The 14,779-nt window shown below is 53.8% G+C and overlaps 1 protein-coding gene across 1 annotated transcript in view; it reads left to right on the top strand.

Moving 5' to 3' along the window:
• Positions 1-1,494: 1,494 nt before the first annotated feature.
• RSPH14 (radial spoke head 14 homolog) overlaps positions 1,495-14,779 on the top strand; it is a 77,026-nt gene continuing 63,741 nt past the window's right edge. The window contains exons 1-4 of the mRNA XM_028528083.2: positions 1,495-1,640; positions 2,762-3,019; positions 4,079-4,181; positions 8,367-8,485. Coding sequence (XP_028383884.1) covers positions 2,821-3,019; positions 4,079-4,181; positions 8,367-8,485 — 421 coding nt within the window. The 5' untranslated portion in view covers positions 1,495-1,640; positions 2,762-2,820. The remainder of the gene's footprint in view (positions 1,641-2,761; positions 3,020-4,078; positions 4,182-8,366; positions 8,486-14,779) is intronic.

Raw genomic sequence — 14,779 nt, 5'->3', positions numbered from 1 at the left:
AGAACACAGGCACTGATGATGTTCTGTTCAGTAAACAAACAGGTGGTTATTACATCTTTATCTTTCACAAATTAGCATATGCTACACAGAATGTTATATGTGCATTTAAAAAACTAAAAAGGAGATGGAAAAATAATAAAATTGAAAAGAGAAGGCAATTAAAGAGAGAGAGAGACTGTATACCCAGATACTGAGAGGCCCACGGTTCCCAGCTTTGAGAATCTATTTTATTCAGTTCCCCATTTCACAGGCTAGGAAACTAAGGCTCACACACTCAGAAAGATTTGCCTAGTGAGTTAGAACTAGAACCAGAACCCAGATTTCCTGACTCTCAGCCCTGTGCTTTCCATACCATCTTCCTAAAAAAGCTAGGATGCTCTGGGTTAGAGGGGGACCTTATGACTTTTCCTTAGAGGGACAGCAGTAGGGGGCAGATCCCCACGTCACCACATGGAATCCTTGACACACAGGTCTGCGTCAGTTACCTTCATTTCAAGACAAATGTGCTGGAGGCTGATGCTTGGTGCATTTTTTAGTGGTTTCACTGCTACAGGCCCAGGCTTAGGGCTCCACCCCCTCCTATGCCTCAGTTTACTCAGCTATAAAATGGACTATCTACTTTGTTGTGAGGATCACACAAGATGGTGAAAGTGCTTTGTGGATTAGTATAAAACTTGATTCAAGTCCATTACCCATTCATTTGTTCTACACTTACTCAAAGCCTCCTGGTATATTGCTGGTGTTGGAGAGGCAAGTCAACAGGAATGACATGGCCTCCACCCTCAGGAAAATGGGAGTCTGCTGGGGGGAACTGAGAAGTAAATAGAGAATTAGGGAAGGGAAGTGTGCCATGACGTAATTAAACTTTGGGACCATTTTCTGACTTGGAGGTGGGGAGGAGTTAGGCATCATGGAGGTAGTGTCCACCAAATTGTGTCCCAAAGGCCAAAGAGGTGGCTGATGTTGCAAATGGTCCAGGCTGCAGAAGGGCTGTCTGTTTGGGGGGTTAAGAGAGAGTTGAGCATGGTTGGAGGAGGCTATCACCCAGAGTCTTGAGTAGCAGGCTAGAGGTTTGGACTCTGCCCTGGGGCCTCTGGGGAGCCACGGAGGGTTTGATGCAGGTGATGACTGGGTCTGGCTCGCTTTCAAGCACAGCTGCTCCAGTTGGCCGTGTGTTGGGTCCACTGTAGGGGCTGGTGTGTGTCACTACCAGCCAACAAGCCTGCAGAGCAAGGAGGGTGGGCCAGGGTGAGACAGTCTTGGGATCTGACCTGTGTGATTTTGACAAACTACTAAAACCCCCTGAGGTTCCTGTGTGTAAACTGGATAATGTTACTCCCTCATGGGGTTACTCTGAGGATTAAAGGCGTGCAAAGTGTTCAGCACAGGGAAAGGAGTACACATTCATTTCCCTACCTTTCCGTGCCATAAACAAAGCGGAGCCGCCTTTTTTCCCCACAGTAACCTATAAAGTATCTTTGTCCCCTCTTTACAGCTAGCCTGCTGCAGCCCGGAGCTGTTTGCGCCTGCGCAGTGGGCGCCGGAGTGTGCAGAGCCGGACCGGACGCCTCCGGAGTTGCCTAGCAACCGGGTCGCCTGGCAACGGACAAGCACTACCGGGACCCAGCGAGCTGAGGCAGGTGAGCCCACGGAGACCAGACAGGGTCCCGGGACAGGGGGCCCCTAGACCAATCCAGTCTGGCTCACACGGGTCTTGTGTCTTCACACCCCAAAGCTCTCTCACCTGCAGCCAGACTCCTGCTGCCCATGGCCCTTAGAGGAGGGCAGGCCCCTGCCCCACGGCCCCCTGCTCTCTGCGAGGGGAGCCCACAACGGAAAGGGCCTCGTTTCTCCCAGCCCCGCTGGCTGTGGGCCTCCCCTTGCTACCTGGTGTCCAGGATCAGAGTCGGCTCAATCCTTTAACTGGAGTAGAATCCTACAGGGCTGGGACCTGCCACTGCCACGAAACCCTGGCAGCATTAACTGCTACCGTAATAATAACTGCAGCCAACATCCCTGGAGCCCTGGTGTGGTGGGCTCCAGGAGGGAGGAACGGAGGTGTTATTGTCAAGTCCCTTTTGCAGCTTTAGAAAGACACAGAGAGGGGAAGAAATTGTCAAGGGCCACCCATGGCCTGAGGCTGGAGCCTATTCTTAGTACTAAACCACAGTGCCTAGAGTTGCTCAAGGGAGTGTGTGTATGTGTGTGTGCGCACACAAGATAAAAATAATGCACCTTTTAACCTTTTTAACCCCAATTCCTTCTGAATTCACTTTTGTGGATGTGTCAGAAGCATCCGAATATGGGTCCCTGATGGGTTAATGAGCTGGGCCCTCATTTGAATGTTGGCTCCTAATCTTACTAGTTCTGTTTCCTTCAGCATGTCACTTTCCCCTAAAACTCAACTTCCACCTTTGTAAAACAAGGATAATCCAGGTCCCTTTCTTCTGTAGTAGTTGATTCAGATACCAGGTATTTCTGGCACAAGAGAAGCACTCAGTTGGTGACCATATTAGTAAAGTGTGGGTGGTTTCTTTGGTTGTTAAGCATGGGACAGCTCTGGAGTGTGCAGTGTGGGCCGCTACTCACTTCACCATGACCTTGAGCAGATCCATTCATTGCTCTCAGCCTCAGTGCGCTCATCTGTAAAATGGCTGTAAAACTAACCACCCAGCTGTGCTTACTGTTTGGAGGATCAAATGAGAGTTAGTTTCTAAATCACAGTAGTAAAAATGACAACATTTTGGGTTCTTTTCATCAGTGGTTTCTGCAGAGCTTCATTTTGGAACCTAGAGAGTCACCTTCTGCAGGTGTGGAAAGATGGCCCACACCCGGATCTCTATGTATCAGCCCCCCAACATCGACCCCACCCAGGCTGCCATTGCCTATGGCTGCCGGGCCCTGCCCAAGCTGAATGAAGAGCTGCAGTCGGAGGACCTGCTGACGAGGCAGAAAGCCCTCATGGCTCTGTGCGACCTCATGCATGACCCTGAACATATCTATGTGGCCATCGGAACAGGTGAGAGTGTCACAGAGCCTAGGTGACTGTGACCAGGATCTGGATGGACAGACACAGAGTAGCTTGAGGTGGGAGGGGCTGAGGTGACCCGGTCCCTTCACAGCATCCCTCCCAGCTGGTCTGTCAGTCCTTGCAGCACACCGTTAGTGGCTGACCCAAAGCCACACACTAGCCCTCTCTGCTGTGGCTCGACCAGGTGGCCACAGATCTGCCAGGCAGCCCCGTTTATCTGTCCTGTCTGCAGGCTGTCACAAAAGACAGGCACACACTCTGCGGAAACCACATGGTATCTGGGACCTGTGTCCCTTGTTTCCCGCTCTCCCAATTACCAAAATGAAAGTTGAGGCGATTTTAGTGGCATGGCCACACCTTCCAGACCAGGCACATTGATGAGCGTGAACCACCGCTTCTCCCTCCAGCCTTAGCTGAGGGGCCGATTTAATATAAGAGGTGGTGGCAGCCCTAGCGTGGCCTTGCACACCTGGTGGAGCTTCAGTAATAAAGGCTGCTTTTTAATAAGCCTGACTTTGGGCCAGCAGCACCCCACATGCCGTGCTCATGTTATCGTAGTCCTCAGCACCTGCCCTGGGAGGGAAGGAGTGCTCTCAGCTAACAGGTAAGAAAACCGAGGTGCAGAGAAGGGGTGTGCGGTGAGAGTGGCCTGATAAGTAAACAAAGTGGGGTCTGTATTTGGTCAGTCTGGCCTCCCTAGGGGTAACCGACTCAAGGCACAGGACCAGTTGGGGACAGACTTGGAATGGGATCCAAGTCCCTCCAAAGCAGAGCCCATTTTCTTAACCCCGTGGTGGACTTCGAGGGAAGAAGGCGCTGGTAGGAAGTGTGCGGGGAGATGCAGGAGGGTGTTAGACGAAAGGGTCCCTGGAGTGAGCACACAGCGCCCCTAGCAACAACTCCCAAACGCTTCCTAATCGATTCCCCCCCACGCCCCACAGGAGCAAAACCTCCGGTAAATCTCTAGTGCCTGATGCTAGCTTACCCGTTGAAGTCTGGGTTAGATGAATTTTGAGACTAAGTGTTCAAAGGTTCTTCTCCTTGCAGGCTGCCTGGAGAGCCTGAGAGTTTTGCTGAAGGACACCAACCCCCTGGTGCGGATCAAGGCCACGGAGGTGCTGTCTATCATGGCGACCCATAACGTGGGCAGGTGGGCCGCTGCTTATGGAAACCAGTGTCAGGCTTTGGAGCTACATCCTGCCCCTGGGTGGCATGCCCTTGAACGAACTTCAGTGCTCTGAGTTCTTTGGTGGGAATCCTATTTGGCCTGAACAGGCTTTGGTGGGGTGGTTTTGGTTGCCTCTGTGGGCACCTAACCTGACCCATTTTTATGTGAGTGTCCTGGTCTGAGCTTTTCCCTCTGAAGGTGGAAAGAAAGAAGGTGGAAGGCCCCACCCCCGCAACTGTTTAGCCTTTTCTTTTATAAATTAAAAAAAAAAGATGTTTTAAATTGATTTTAGAGCGAGAGAGAGGAAGAAGAGGGGGAGAGGGATTTGTTGTTCCACTTATTTATGCATTCATTGGTTGGTTCTTGTCTGTGCCCTGGCCAGGGATTGAACCCCCAACCTTGGCATATTGGCACGATGCTCTAACTCAGGGGTGTCAAATGCATTTTCACCAGGGGCCACATCAGCCTCGCGGTTGCCTTCAAAGGGCCAAATGTAATTTTAGGACTGCATAAATGTAACTCCTCTTTAACAGTTAAGCAAGAGCTCAGTGTGGCTGTTGGGTAGAAAGAAGGTGCTGGACTGGATAAAACGAGGTGGAGGGCCGGATTCAGCCCGAGGGCCTTGTGTTTGGCACCTGTGCTCTAACCAGCTCAGTTGCCCCACCAGGGCCCAGCCTTTTGTTGGCTCTTCATGGGGAGCCCAGTTCCCTCTCCCAGACCCTGACAGGGCCTCTGGCTTTGGCTCCCATCCCCATGCAAGTGTTAAGACACCAGCCTCAAAGTGTACACCTGGTCTGGGCTGGTGGCTTCAGCCCCTTCTCTCGACGCTAAGGTTCTTCTAGGTTTCTGGCACCTGGAACTGGGCCTTTCCCGTGTAAGCATAGCTGCGAATCTCACACTTAAGAAGTGGTTCATCTAGCATTTTGGTTAGGAGTCCATTCGTGTGTGGGGCTGTTGGAGGTGCTTCCCCACAGCCGCTCAGTTTATCCTCTTGGCCTGCAAACACTAGTTTTACTTTGTATTAAAAACAGATCCCAAAACCACAAAGGGCCCCCAGGGCTGGCCAGGGACCGCTGCCCAGCATGCGCGTGCCCAGCAAGGAAGGAAGAAAAGTGGTGATAAGAGTGGTGACGGAAGACACTGCAGGGCCAGGGCCTTTGCCATGTGGGCACGCTGCAGACAACAGGTGCCCATTCAGAGAAGCTTCACATCCTTTCAGGGTGGCAGGGCATCTCACAGAATGGAAGGTCTTTCGGTCCCATCTGTCCCCAAACCCTTGGTGCCTCGGTGGCCTCGTCTGCGTCTGTGCATGGGGCAGGGAGTCGAATGAGTCCATACGCCTGAAGCGCTGAGCCTGGGACACCTCGGACACGTCCGCCCCACGTGGATCTGGGCAGCTGCTCCTCTCTCCGGGACTGCAGCCTCCCTCTCCTGCAGTCTCCGAATTCACACACCCGTTTGCTCAGGGCCGTCTCCAGATGGCCACCTGGTCCCTCAGTCCCCTTGACCTCCCCCCAACTCCCCGACTCCTCTCCAGGATCTAATTTCAGGTCCTGTGTGCAATCACTAGGAACAGGGTACATGTGTGGAGGTGGTGCCATAGTGAGACTCAAAAATGAGTCTCTTTTAAACAAGTTTAATGATTCTCAAAGATTCCGGCAGGTGCCCTGGCCAGTGTGGCTCACTTGGTTGGAGTGGCGTCCCATAACCAAAAGTTTGCTGGTTTGATTACGGTCAGGGCACGTACCCAGGTTGCGGGTTCAATCCCCAGTATGGGCGCAGGTATGTGCGATCCCCTGTCTGGATGTGCAAGGTCCCGGGTCTTGGCAATGATCCCTGCTCTGGGTGTGTCTGGGAGGCAACCAATGGATGCATGTCTCTCTTATAGATGTTTCTCTCTCTCCCTTCCTCTCTCCCTAAAAACAATGAAAAAAAAAAGTCCTTGGATGAAGATTAAAATAAAATAAAATAAAATAAAATAAAGATTCTGGCAGGTTTTAGCATGCAGATTCCTTCATTATTGTCTTTGTATTGTTGTTCTCCTTTAGAGAAACCAAAGCTGCAAATTCACAGGCACCAAGAAGGGGAAAGAGCGGTGGATGGGGGTAGGAGCCCTGGCCTAGGGGGTCAGAGGCCCCTCCCTTTCCTGCTCTGTGTCCTGGCAAGACCCTGGGTGGCATCTCGCTGTGCTGCTCTGGGACCGACCCAGGGCCAGTGCTCTAATACCTTCGGGGCACAGAGGAGTGAAGCATCTTTTGTTCTTCCTGCTCCTCTTTTGTCTTTCGGGACCTGGTATGGACATTAGGTAGTACACCCCCCCCCCCCCCCCCCCCCCCCCCGTGAGGGGTGACGGACGCTGAGAGGCAGAAATGCTCGAACATGGGCAAGTCTAAGGAAACTGTCAGCCCAGTGAAGGTGATGGTAGTTTTGTTTACCGGCCCTAGGAGGTCTGGGCGGAGGAAGGAGGCTCCCCACTGTGGCCACATCACTGGGGTGGGGGTTGGTGAGGACACCGGCACGGGTCAGGGGCGTCCTGGCTGCACGTGTTCTCCAGTCACCCTGACCTGAGCGAGGCAACTCGAGTGGTCAGCCCCCAGGAGTTCAAAACCCTGGCTCACTCCACCACACCACGTTGGACAAAGCATGCAAAGGGCCAAAACTAAGTGGGAGCAACTTCTGAAGTTCTCCCAGGGTTCAGTCCACCTTATAACTGAAGCCAGAAGCTAGCTCTCGGGGCCCGTTGAGGGCTATGTACCTGCCCGTGCTGAAACCCTCTGCCCTCTTGTGCCCACACAAGTAGTGACAGGCAGGGGGTCGGGGGGAAGCCTGGGGCTTGGCGTCTTGTCACCCGAGGAGTTAATTCGTATAATGGCCCACACATAGGAGAGCCTCCCGGGTGGCCTGGCTCCCCTTGCCCCCTCTTGCTTGACTGCGGGGGGTTGGGGCAGATACCCCAATGACAAACACAGCAGATTTACAAAGCAGGGGTGACACGGGGTGGGCGACTGGGTGCTGACTGAAGGGGCTCAGACACCTTGTGCCAGCTAGTCAGGGCAGACCCCGGCAGCTTGGGTGACCCCCTCCTGCTTCCTTCTCCAAGGAGGACGCAGAGCTCCCCACATGGTCGAATCCCGGCCTGCACGGCGGATGCGCAGTTTGGTGGGGCACTTCCTGTGTGCCGGGCCCTGGGCAAGCGGCCCACGTGGAGTTCTCACCTGTTCCCCACCCCAGCCCTGAGAGGTGTGACCTTAGAAGTCCTCCCTGCAGATGAGATTGGGTAGCTGTGAGTTGGTTAATCAAAAGAAATGGTTAGAAAGTCAGGAAATGGATAAATTGTACATTCCCTTGACACAGTTCATTCTAACTCCAAACACAAATGATTAGGCATTCATCAATCTCTGTGTGCCGCTCAGGCCTTCTCTCAGATAAGGGCCCACTGATTGCTGTTTCCCATCCTCTTTCGGGCTTAAACCACATCTGTAACTTCATCTAATTTGCAGCTTTGGTTTTTTAAAGTGGAGCAAGAACTCAGAAATTAATGAAGTAATTTGTATGCAAAAACCTTGCAGAGTCTTTTACAGTCATCTCACTTTTGTTTTAGAGAATCACTTTTGAGTCTTCTCATAAGGAAATTTAAAAAAAACCCTCTTCTCTCCTCTAATTGGCTTACCTAATATTTAATTAACTCATATAATTATAACAACAAGGATAGCAGGCACACGCAGGTTTGGAGGCACCTCCAGCAGAGGGAGGGAGCCTCAGCGCTGGGTGGGCAGAGCCAGGCTGTCACTCAGCAGGCAGTTCGGGATGTGCTGCCTCCTTCCCATTTTACAGACAATAAGACCGAGGCTCAGAGGAGTAAAAGGAAGGATCCAGGGCACAAAGAGCCTGAGCTGCAGCCCTAGCTAGGGAGGGGCAGAGCCGTGGCTCTTTCCACCACCACCACCACCCCAGCCACACTGCCCTCACGGCCTGGAGAGTTTCCGTAATATGTTGTCCACTCCAGGCTGTTGTCTTCTCTCTGGAAGCCAGAGGAATGAGGTCTGCAGCAGCTAGCGCAGGTTTGGAATCCAGGTGGGGCTGAGGGTAGGCAGCTGACTCTTGGTTCTTCCTTGTCCTCTCCAAGTGTGGTCGTAGTTGTGTCTAAATCTGACTTCTCTTCCCCAGACAAGGCTTTTTGGAGCATGAGATCATCGCCTCACTGTCCTTCTTGCTAAACGACAGCCAGATGGCCTGCCGGATGAACACGCACTTGGCATTCAAGCACCTGGCCCAGCTGCCTTCAGGTAGGCTCCCAGTGGGCGCTCAGCAGCCCCTCGGTCTCCTGTCCAGGTCAGGCGTGAACCGTGCTGCAGGTCACAGGCTAGAGCACATTTTTAAACAAAGTTATGCTTTAATTAAGGTACAACATACATATTAAAAAGGTGCCAATCACGCACGGACATCTGATTAAATTGTACTAAGCAAACATGCGCAGAGCCCCTACCCAGATCGGGGCATATCCGGAGCACCCCCAGGTCTCCAGAAGCTTCCCACACGCTGCCTACCAGCTCCTGCCCTCACCAGAGGTAAACAGGATCTTCGACTTATAAGACCTCAGGTTAATTCATGCCTCTTTTAAAACTTTATGTATGATCGTTATTGCTGATTTGCACTGGAGCATGGTATTCACATTATATGACAGTTTATTTATCCCCTAAATAAAGTAGTTTATTATCCACTGTTGCCAATGGGCATTTGAATTGTTCCTAGGGCGTGGCTACCGAGAGCAGAGCAGCTGTAAACAAATGTCTTTTGGCGGACATTGTATATGTTTCTTTTGAGATATACCTAGGAGGAGAATTGCTGGGCATAGGATAAGTTTGTGTCCAGCTTTAGAAGACACTGCAAATAGTTTTCAAAAAATTATATCAGTTTACACTCCCACCAGTAGTCTCACCCACACTCTATCTTTCCCATGTTTTTATATTAGCTATTTTGGTGTGTGGTAATGTCTCATTGTGGCTTTAATTTGTATTTCCATGTTGATAATAACCCTGTAAGCATCTTCTTCTGTAAAGTGCCATAACGTGCTTTTAAGGACTAAAAATGCCTGCCCCCAAAGGCTGCTCTGCCTCCTGGCTGGATGTCCACAACCCTCCCCAATTAGACACTGGGTCCGGGATAATGGCCACTCGAGGGTGGAGGTTTGTGTCAGCTTGACATTCACCCCGTCATGTGATGCAATGAGCACTTCAAATGCGGGACTCATTGACAGAGGTGTGCCCTTGCCCGGGAGTGCCCTCAGGCGGACAGCCAGCCTTGGAAGCCCAGGAGCCGAACAGACCGGGCTCCCTCTGCCCTGCCCCTCCTTCTCTGAGTGCCCCGCCCCGCCCCCCCCCACCCCCGCAGGCTGTCAGGAGGCTGATGACACCCGCCTCGAGGCCTGAAGCAAGGGTCATGTGGGAAGATGCTCCCCCACCCTGTGGCCCAGCACCCCACACAAGGTGTGCCGGAGACATTCAGGGCCAGGAGCGAGCACTGGCTGAAGGAGGGGCCCGGAGAGCACAACGGTGGCAGGATGAGGCACGGCAAGGCAGGCCTAATGGGGCGGAGCCCTGGGGAGAGGGTGCTGGGTGTGGGAGGGCACACTGGGCTGGACAGCAGAACCCCCTGGTGGTCTTTTTACAAGACCACCCTTATCCTTTGCTGGAAGGGCTCTGCAGATGAGGATCTGCCCACATTTTTCTTTCAAGGACTGTGGCTGATTCTCTTGTGCGGCCATGGTCGGGAGGCCCTGGGGTACTGGGGCATTTCTATGAAGGGTCAGCGCCTGGGGCCGAGCCCTGTGCTCGCTGTGCAGGGATCTTGAAAGCATTGAGAGAAGTAGAGAGACAATGATAATGAACATGAGGTACCATCACTCGGCTTTGCTCAATCTTAACATTCTACCCTATTTCATATGTGCTTGAGATTCTTCTTTAAAGAAAGATACAGTCCAAGCCCTGTGCGAACCTCCTCCGCTCAGCACCCTTTCTCCTGCCCACCCTGGAGCCACCAGTAATTTGGGGACAACATCCCCAACACACATCTTCATATTTTACCACAGACTTAATTAGATAGAGATCTTTCCTTGCATGTTTTCAAACTCGATGCAAATAGAACTTGCTGTCTGTATCTCTTTGCTACTTAAAGAAATGTGATGTTACAATTTTGAGTGCCGTGTCACGGGCTCTATTTCATTATGACAACCATGGCACGCCCTTCTGGTGTTTGGATGGATACTGACATGCAATGTACTCACCCTGCCTTGCTGACAGGCATGCCACTTGTGCTGTGTCTGCCCCCGAGCATTGAGGAGCTCAGCTGGAGGAGGGTGTCGTGGGGCATGGAGGGTGCAGGCCAGCAGCTTGGCCTGATATTGCACGTGCTTCCAGCTTGCCCAGCTGCACCCTGATGGCATGCTGTGCTGTGTCACTGTTGTGTCACTTTCTTGTCTCCTGTGACCGGGGGAGGGGGCATCTTCCCTCTGTCTGGCGCCGCCTTGGTCTCCTCTCCTGCCCAGTGCCTCCTGGGAGCCCCGAACCCATTTGCTGTTTCCATTTCTTATCGATTTGAGGGAGTGTTTCATTCATCCTGGGTTCTAGCCCGTCCCGAGTTACACACCCTGGAAACGCCATTTCCCAGGCCGGTTGTGTGGCTTTTCTCTGTTCATTTGTTTACTCTTTAGTCCAGCAGTTTTTTTGTTTGAATGTGATCAATTTCATCAGTCTTCTTTTTGTCTTTTTTTTTTTTTTTTTTTTTTGGCAGGGGAGGGGTGCTATTTAAGAGAATTTGGTGCTGCGTAAGAGTTCATGAAGATATTCTGCCATATTTCCTTCTAAAAGTGCAAGACTTTGGCTTTTTACATTGAGCCAGTGAAGGTCGCTGGAATGGGTTTCTATCCGTCTGTGTCGAGGTCTCCTGTCTAGCCCTCACCGGGTCAACACTGTCTGCATTACAACAGCTCTCCGGTAGTCTGGGTTCTGGTGGACCGGTCCCACCCCTGCATCTCCTCCCGGCAAACCTCTCTGGAATCCATGTGCTGTGGCTGTGCCGTGAACAGTGGGGGTGGGGCGGCATTGGTTCTGACAAGCCTCCATGCAGGTCCGGGGGGTTAGCCTCTGTCTTTATTACAGGATTTCCTGGGCGCTGTGCATTGTCTGTGATGTGTCCAGACCGGAGGCCTGGGACACCCTGTCTGGAGGGAGGGAGGAAGGCATGTAGTGCAGTGGGTGCTCCACGAGGTCCCTCTGGCCTGGGGGGCTCTGAGTGCTGTGGCTTCTGGGCAGGCCAGCGTCCTTGGGGGTGTTCTCCCTGGGGCTCTGGGTGGGCTGAGGGCACCTGTTTCAGTGGCTCCACCATTATCAGCGGTGGCTTTGGCGGCAGCAAAGTTCGTCGGAGCCCGAGTTGCATCACTGTGCGTGGGTAACAACGGGCAGCGCAGCACCTGTGTGGTTTGGCCAGGACGGCCGCACCTGAGGCTCGCCAGCCCTCCTTGTGCTACTGGTCGTCAGCATGGGCTTTCTATCTACGGCCAAGCTGGAAGGCGCCTTCTGCCCAGGCAATGTGCTTGGCGTGTAGCTGACACTCAACAACTATGGGTTGTTTAGCGGGTTTTACGCCGTATTTGTAAAGATCACTTGTTAGCTGTTTTCTTGCTGCAGTTCACTCACTCATCCCTTCATTTGTTTGGCAAATGCGTTGGGGTATCTGGGAGGAGTGGAGGTTTTCCTCTGAGTCCTGCTGCTAGGTGGAGTCAGCTTATTGTGTGTTTTGCAAAGTAACCAGCAAGGGGCGCCACAAGACCGATGATGGCCCAACTGGGCTCTGCTGTGACCTCAGGGTGGGGCTGGAGCAGGTGAGGAGAAACCAGGATTACGGAGGCAAAGGCCATGCACAGGCTGCAAGTCCAGGCTCCCCTGGGTGCTCTCTGGCGGTTCTGGAGGAAACATGTCTCCTTCTGTGGCCGGGTGCTCAGCTCCAATGCTGAAAGTGAGGGCTCTTCTGTAACTGATTTTGGGGTGTAGCTGAATAGCCAGCGGACTCGGGAAGTGTCCCCCTACCAGATCTGCTGGCCATGCCTGGGTCCCCCCTGGCGGGCACACCCAGGAGGGAGTCTGGCCCGGCTGCTCCCCTGTCACTCACTCTGGTGCCAGGCTTGGAGCCGCTGGCCCGGCTATAGCCGTAGTGTGCGGTATGGACTGCTCCATCCTGACCCTCACACGCAGTCTGGGTGTGGGGGTGGTGTGCGGGTGGAGGTGGGCGCCCCTCCTTGGGGGCGGAAGGCTGTGAGGATGTGCTCAGGCTGCTGCTGTGGAGACTGGCTCCTTGGCCTTGGAAGAAGTAGGGCATGGCCAGGGAGGGACAGGACATGGAGGCAGAGATGTCTGGACACAGGTTTGATCCTGGTAGTTCTGAGGTGCTGGGGGATGTTCCTGGAGTCATCTGTCTTCAGGGCTAGAGAGGGAAGTGGGGGGCGGCTGTGTCCAGGGGGAGCTGAAGCCGTGGGAGTAGTGGAGGTAGGTGGAGCGGCTGCTGGAGAAGCAACACGGGGTGCCCTTCCCCTTCTGCCGGTCGAGGTGGCACAGAGTGGTCCCACCCTTTCCACTCCTCCAGGCCCTGTGACCTCAGGACGGCTGCCCGGACGGGCGGGTCTTTCCTTTCTCATCTGCCTCAGGGCAGGGCAGGGGCACTGGGTACAGGTCAGCCTGTCTTTGAGGGGCCATTGCCCCCTTCCTGGACTTAGCAAAGGATGACCACCACCAATGGGGGCACTGCCCTCCTGAGTCCCAGCCTGCCACACCTGCCAGATGCCTCCTTTCCCCTCACTGTCCCACGCCACCTGCCCTTCCAGCGGGGTGAGCCTTTCCCTCTGACCCCACCAAGCCCGGCCGTGGTCCCAGTGTCTATCCCCATGTCCTCTCATGGCCTTTCTCAACCTTCTCCAAGGTTTTCATAATATTCTCAGGTGGTTTGGGACAGCCTATTACACATGGAATTACCAGAAAGATCAGGTCTTTCTCGGGCATGCGCTGGGCATAACCAGCTGGCACCCGGCCCAGGACCCACTCAGCACCAAAGCCCCTCCCCCCCAACTCTCAGCCAGCCCAGCCCAATGGGGAATGGGGTAGCCCTTCCCAGCACCTGCTGCTGTGCCTGCTGGACCCACACAGATGGGGCACAGCCCCTGGGGACCCAGGCCCAGTTGGGTCCCTTGTTGCACCCTGTGTGACGTGAGGAAGTCATCCCCTCTCAGGGTCTCTGCTTTCTTTTCTGTAAAATATGAGGTCTGACAAGGAATGATTGAGTGTGGCAGGGATGTCTCGCGTGAGACGGACAGCAATGAGAACATCTCACCTAAAATGTCATATGGTGTGGTTGAGCGTGATATTGTTATGCCACAGAATTATATGCTTATGACTTTGTGATAAAAGATTGGGTACAGATTACCAGTGCATAAGATAGGGGCGTTATTTGTGCCACACCCCGTAGCATCAATGCTGTGGGCTTCCCGGGAGTGGGAGGGGCCCGGTGTGCTGTGAGCCATCACCGAGGGGAACTGGGGTACTGTGACTGTCCTTTCCCCATCGCGTCACCTATGGGGGAGGAGAACAATGTCCACGGAGCCTATGTCCAGGGAGAGAGGATGGTGGGCCCTGGTGGTCGGACCTGGGAGGAGTTAGTCACTTGCAGGAGGTGGGCTCGCACCACCTCCCCCTGCACAGCGGAGGGCCTGTGTCCTTCAGGTGGTGCTCTACCACCTCTAGCCTCCTCCCACCAGCCTCCGTGCTGATCCCTCAGCTCGTTTTCCTCCTGGACCTTCAGCTCGTGCCATCCCCTGCTGCATGCTGTTTGGGCCTGTGGAGGAAGGGGATGGGCCCAACAGTGTAGACGCCTCTCCCCACCTCGCCCTCGTGGGGGGCGCACTAAGAGGTGGAGTGCAGGATCGAGGGAACCTCCAATACCCAGGGAGCTGCACTCTGAGGGCCAGAGGGACCTCAGACTGAGGGTGGGGACGAGGACAGCCCAGCAGGCTCCCGGGGAAGCATGGGCGCAGAGGAGGGTGGGAGCCAGAGGAACGCCGGCCCTGGGCAGCTTCCTCCCATCCTTGAACGCCTCCGGAGAGAAGGGAGAACCCTCCCATTTCCCTCTAGCTGTGTATTTTTAGGTTAAAGATGCTCACAGTGAGATTCCTGCTCTTTTCACAGTTGGCATTAAAAGCGCAAAATAAGTCTCAATGATTATGTCACAAGTTATTTCTTCTTATACAAGAGCCCCCTTGGGCTTTTGCTGTTTGGTGACGTGGGACAACATGGAGGGAATCCCCACGTGGGCTCAGGGTGGCAGGGCGTGAGGAGAGAGCGAGGTTCTCGAGTGTGCCTGCGTGTTGAGTGCTCGTTGAGTGTCTGCGCGTGTGCGCCTTGTGAGTGCGTGTCTGTCCGCCGCCCCACCCCCCAGGGCTCTGTGTAGGTCCTGGATCCAAGGCGGTGACGAAGGGGGGCTCAGCCCCTTCCGTCCAGGGGCAGAAGCAGGTGAGGACACAGGCCTCAGGAGGCACC

Source organism: Phyllostomus discolor, chromosome 13 (assembly GCF_004126475.2).
Source record: "Phyllostomus discolor isolate MPI-MPIP mPhyDis1 chromosome 13, mPhyDis1.pri.v3, whole genome shotgun sequence".
NCBI lineage: Eukaryota > Metazoa > Chordata > Mammalia > Chiroptera > Phyllostomidae > Phyllostomus > Phyllostomus discolor.
Note: the sequence above shows the minus strand (reverse complement) of the source record. Positions and strands in the feature narration are given on the sequence as shown.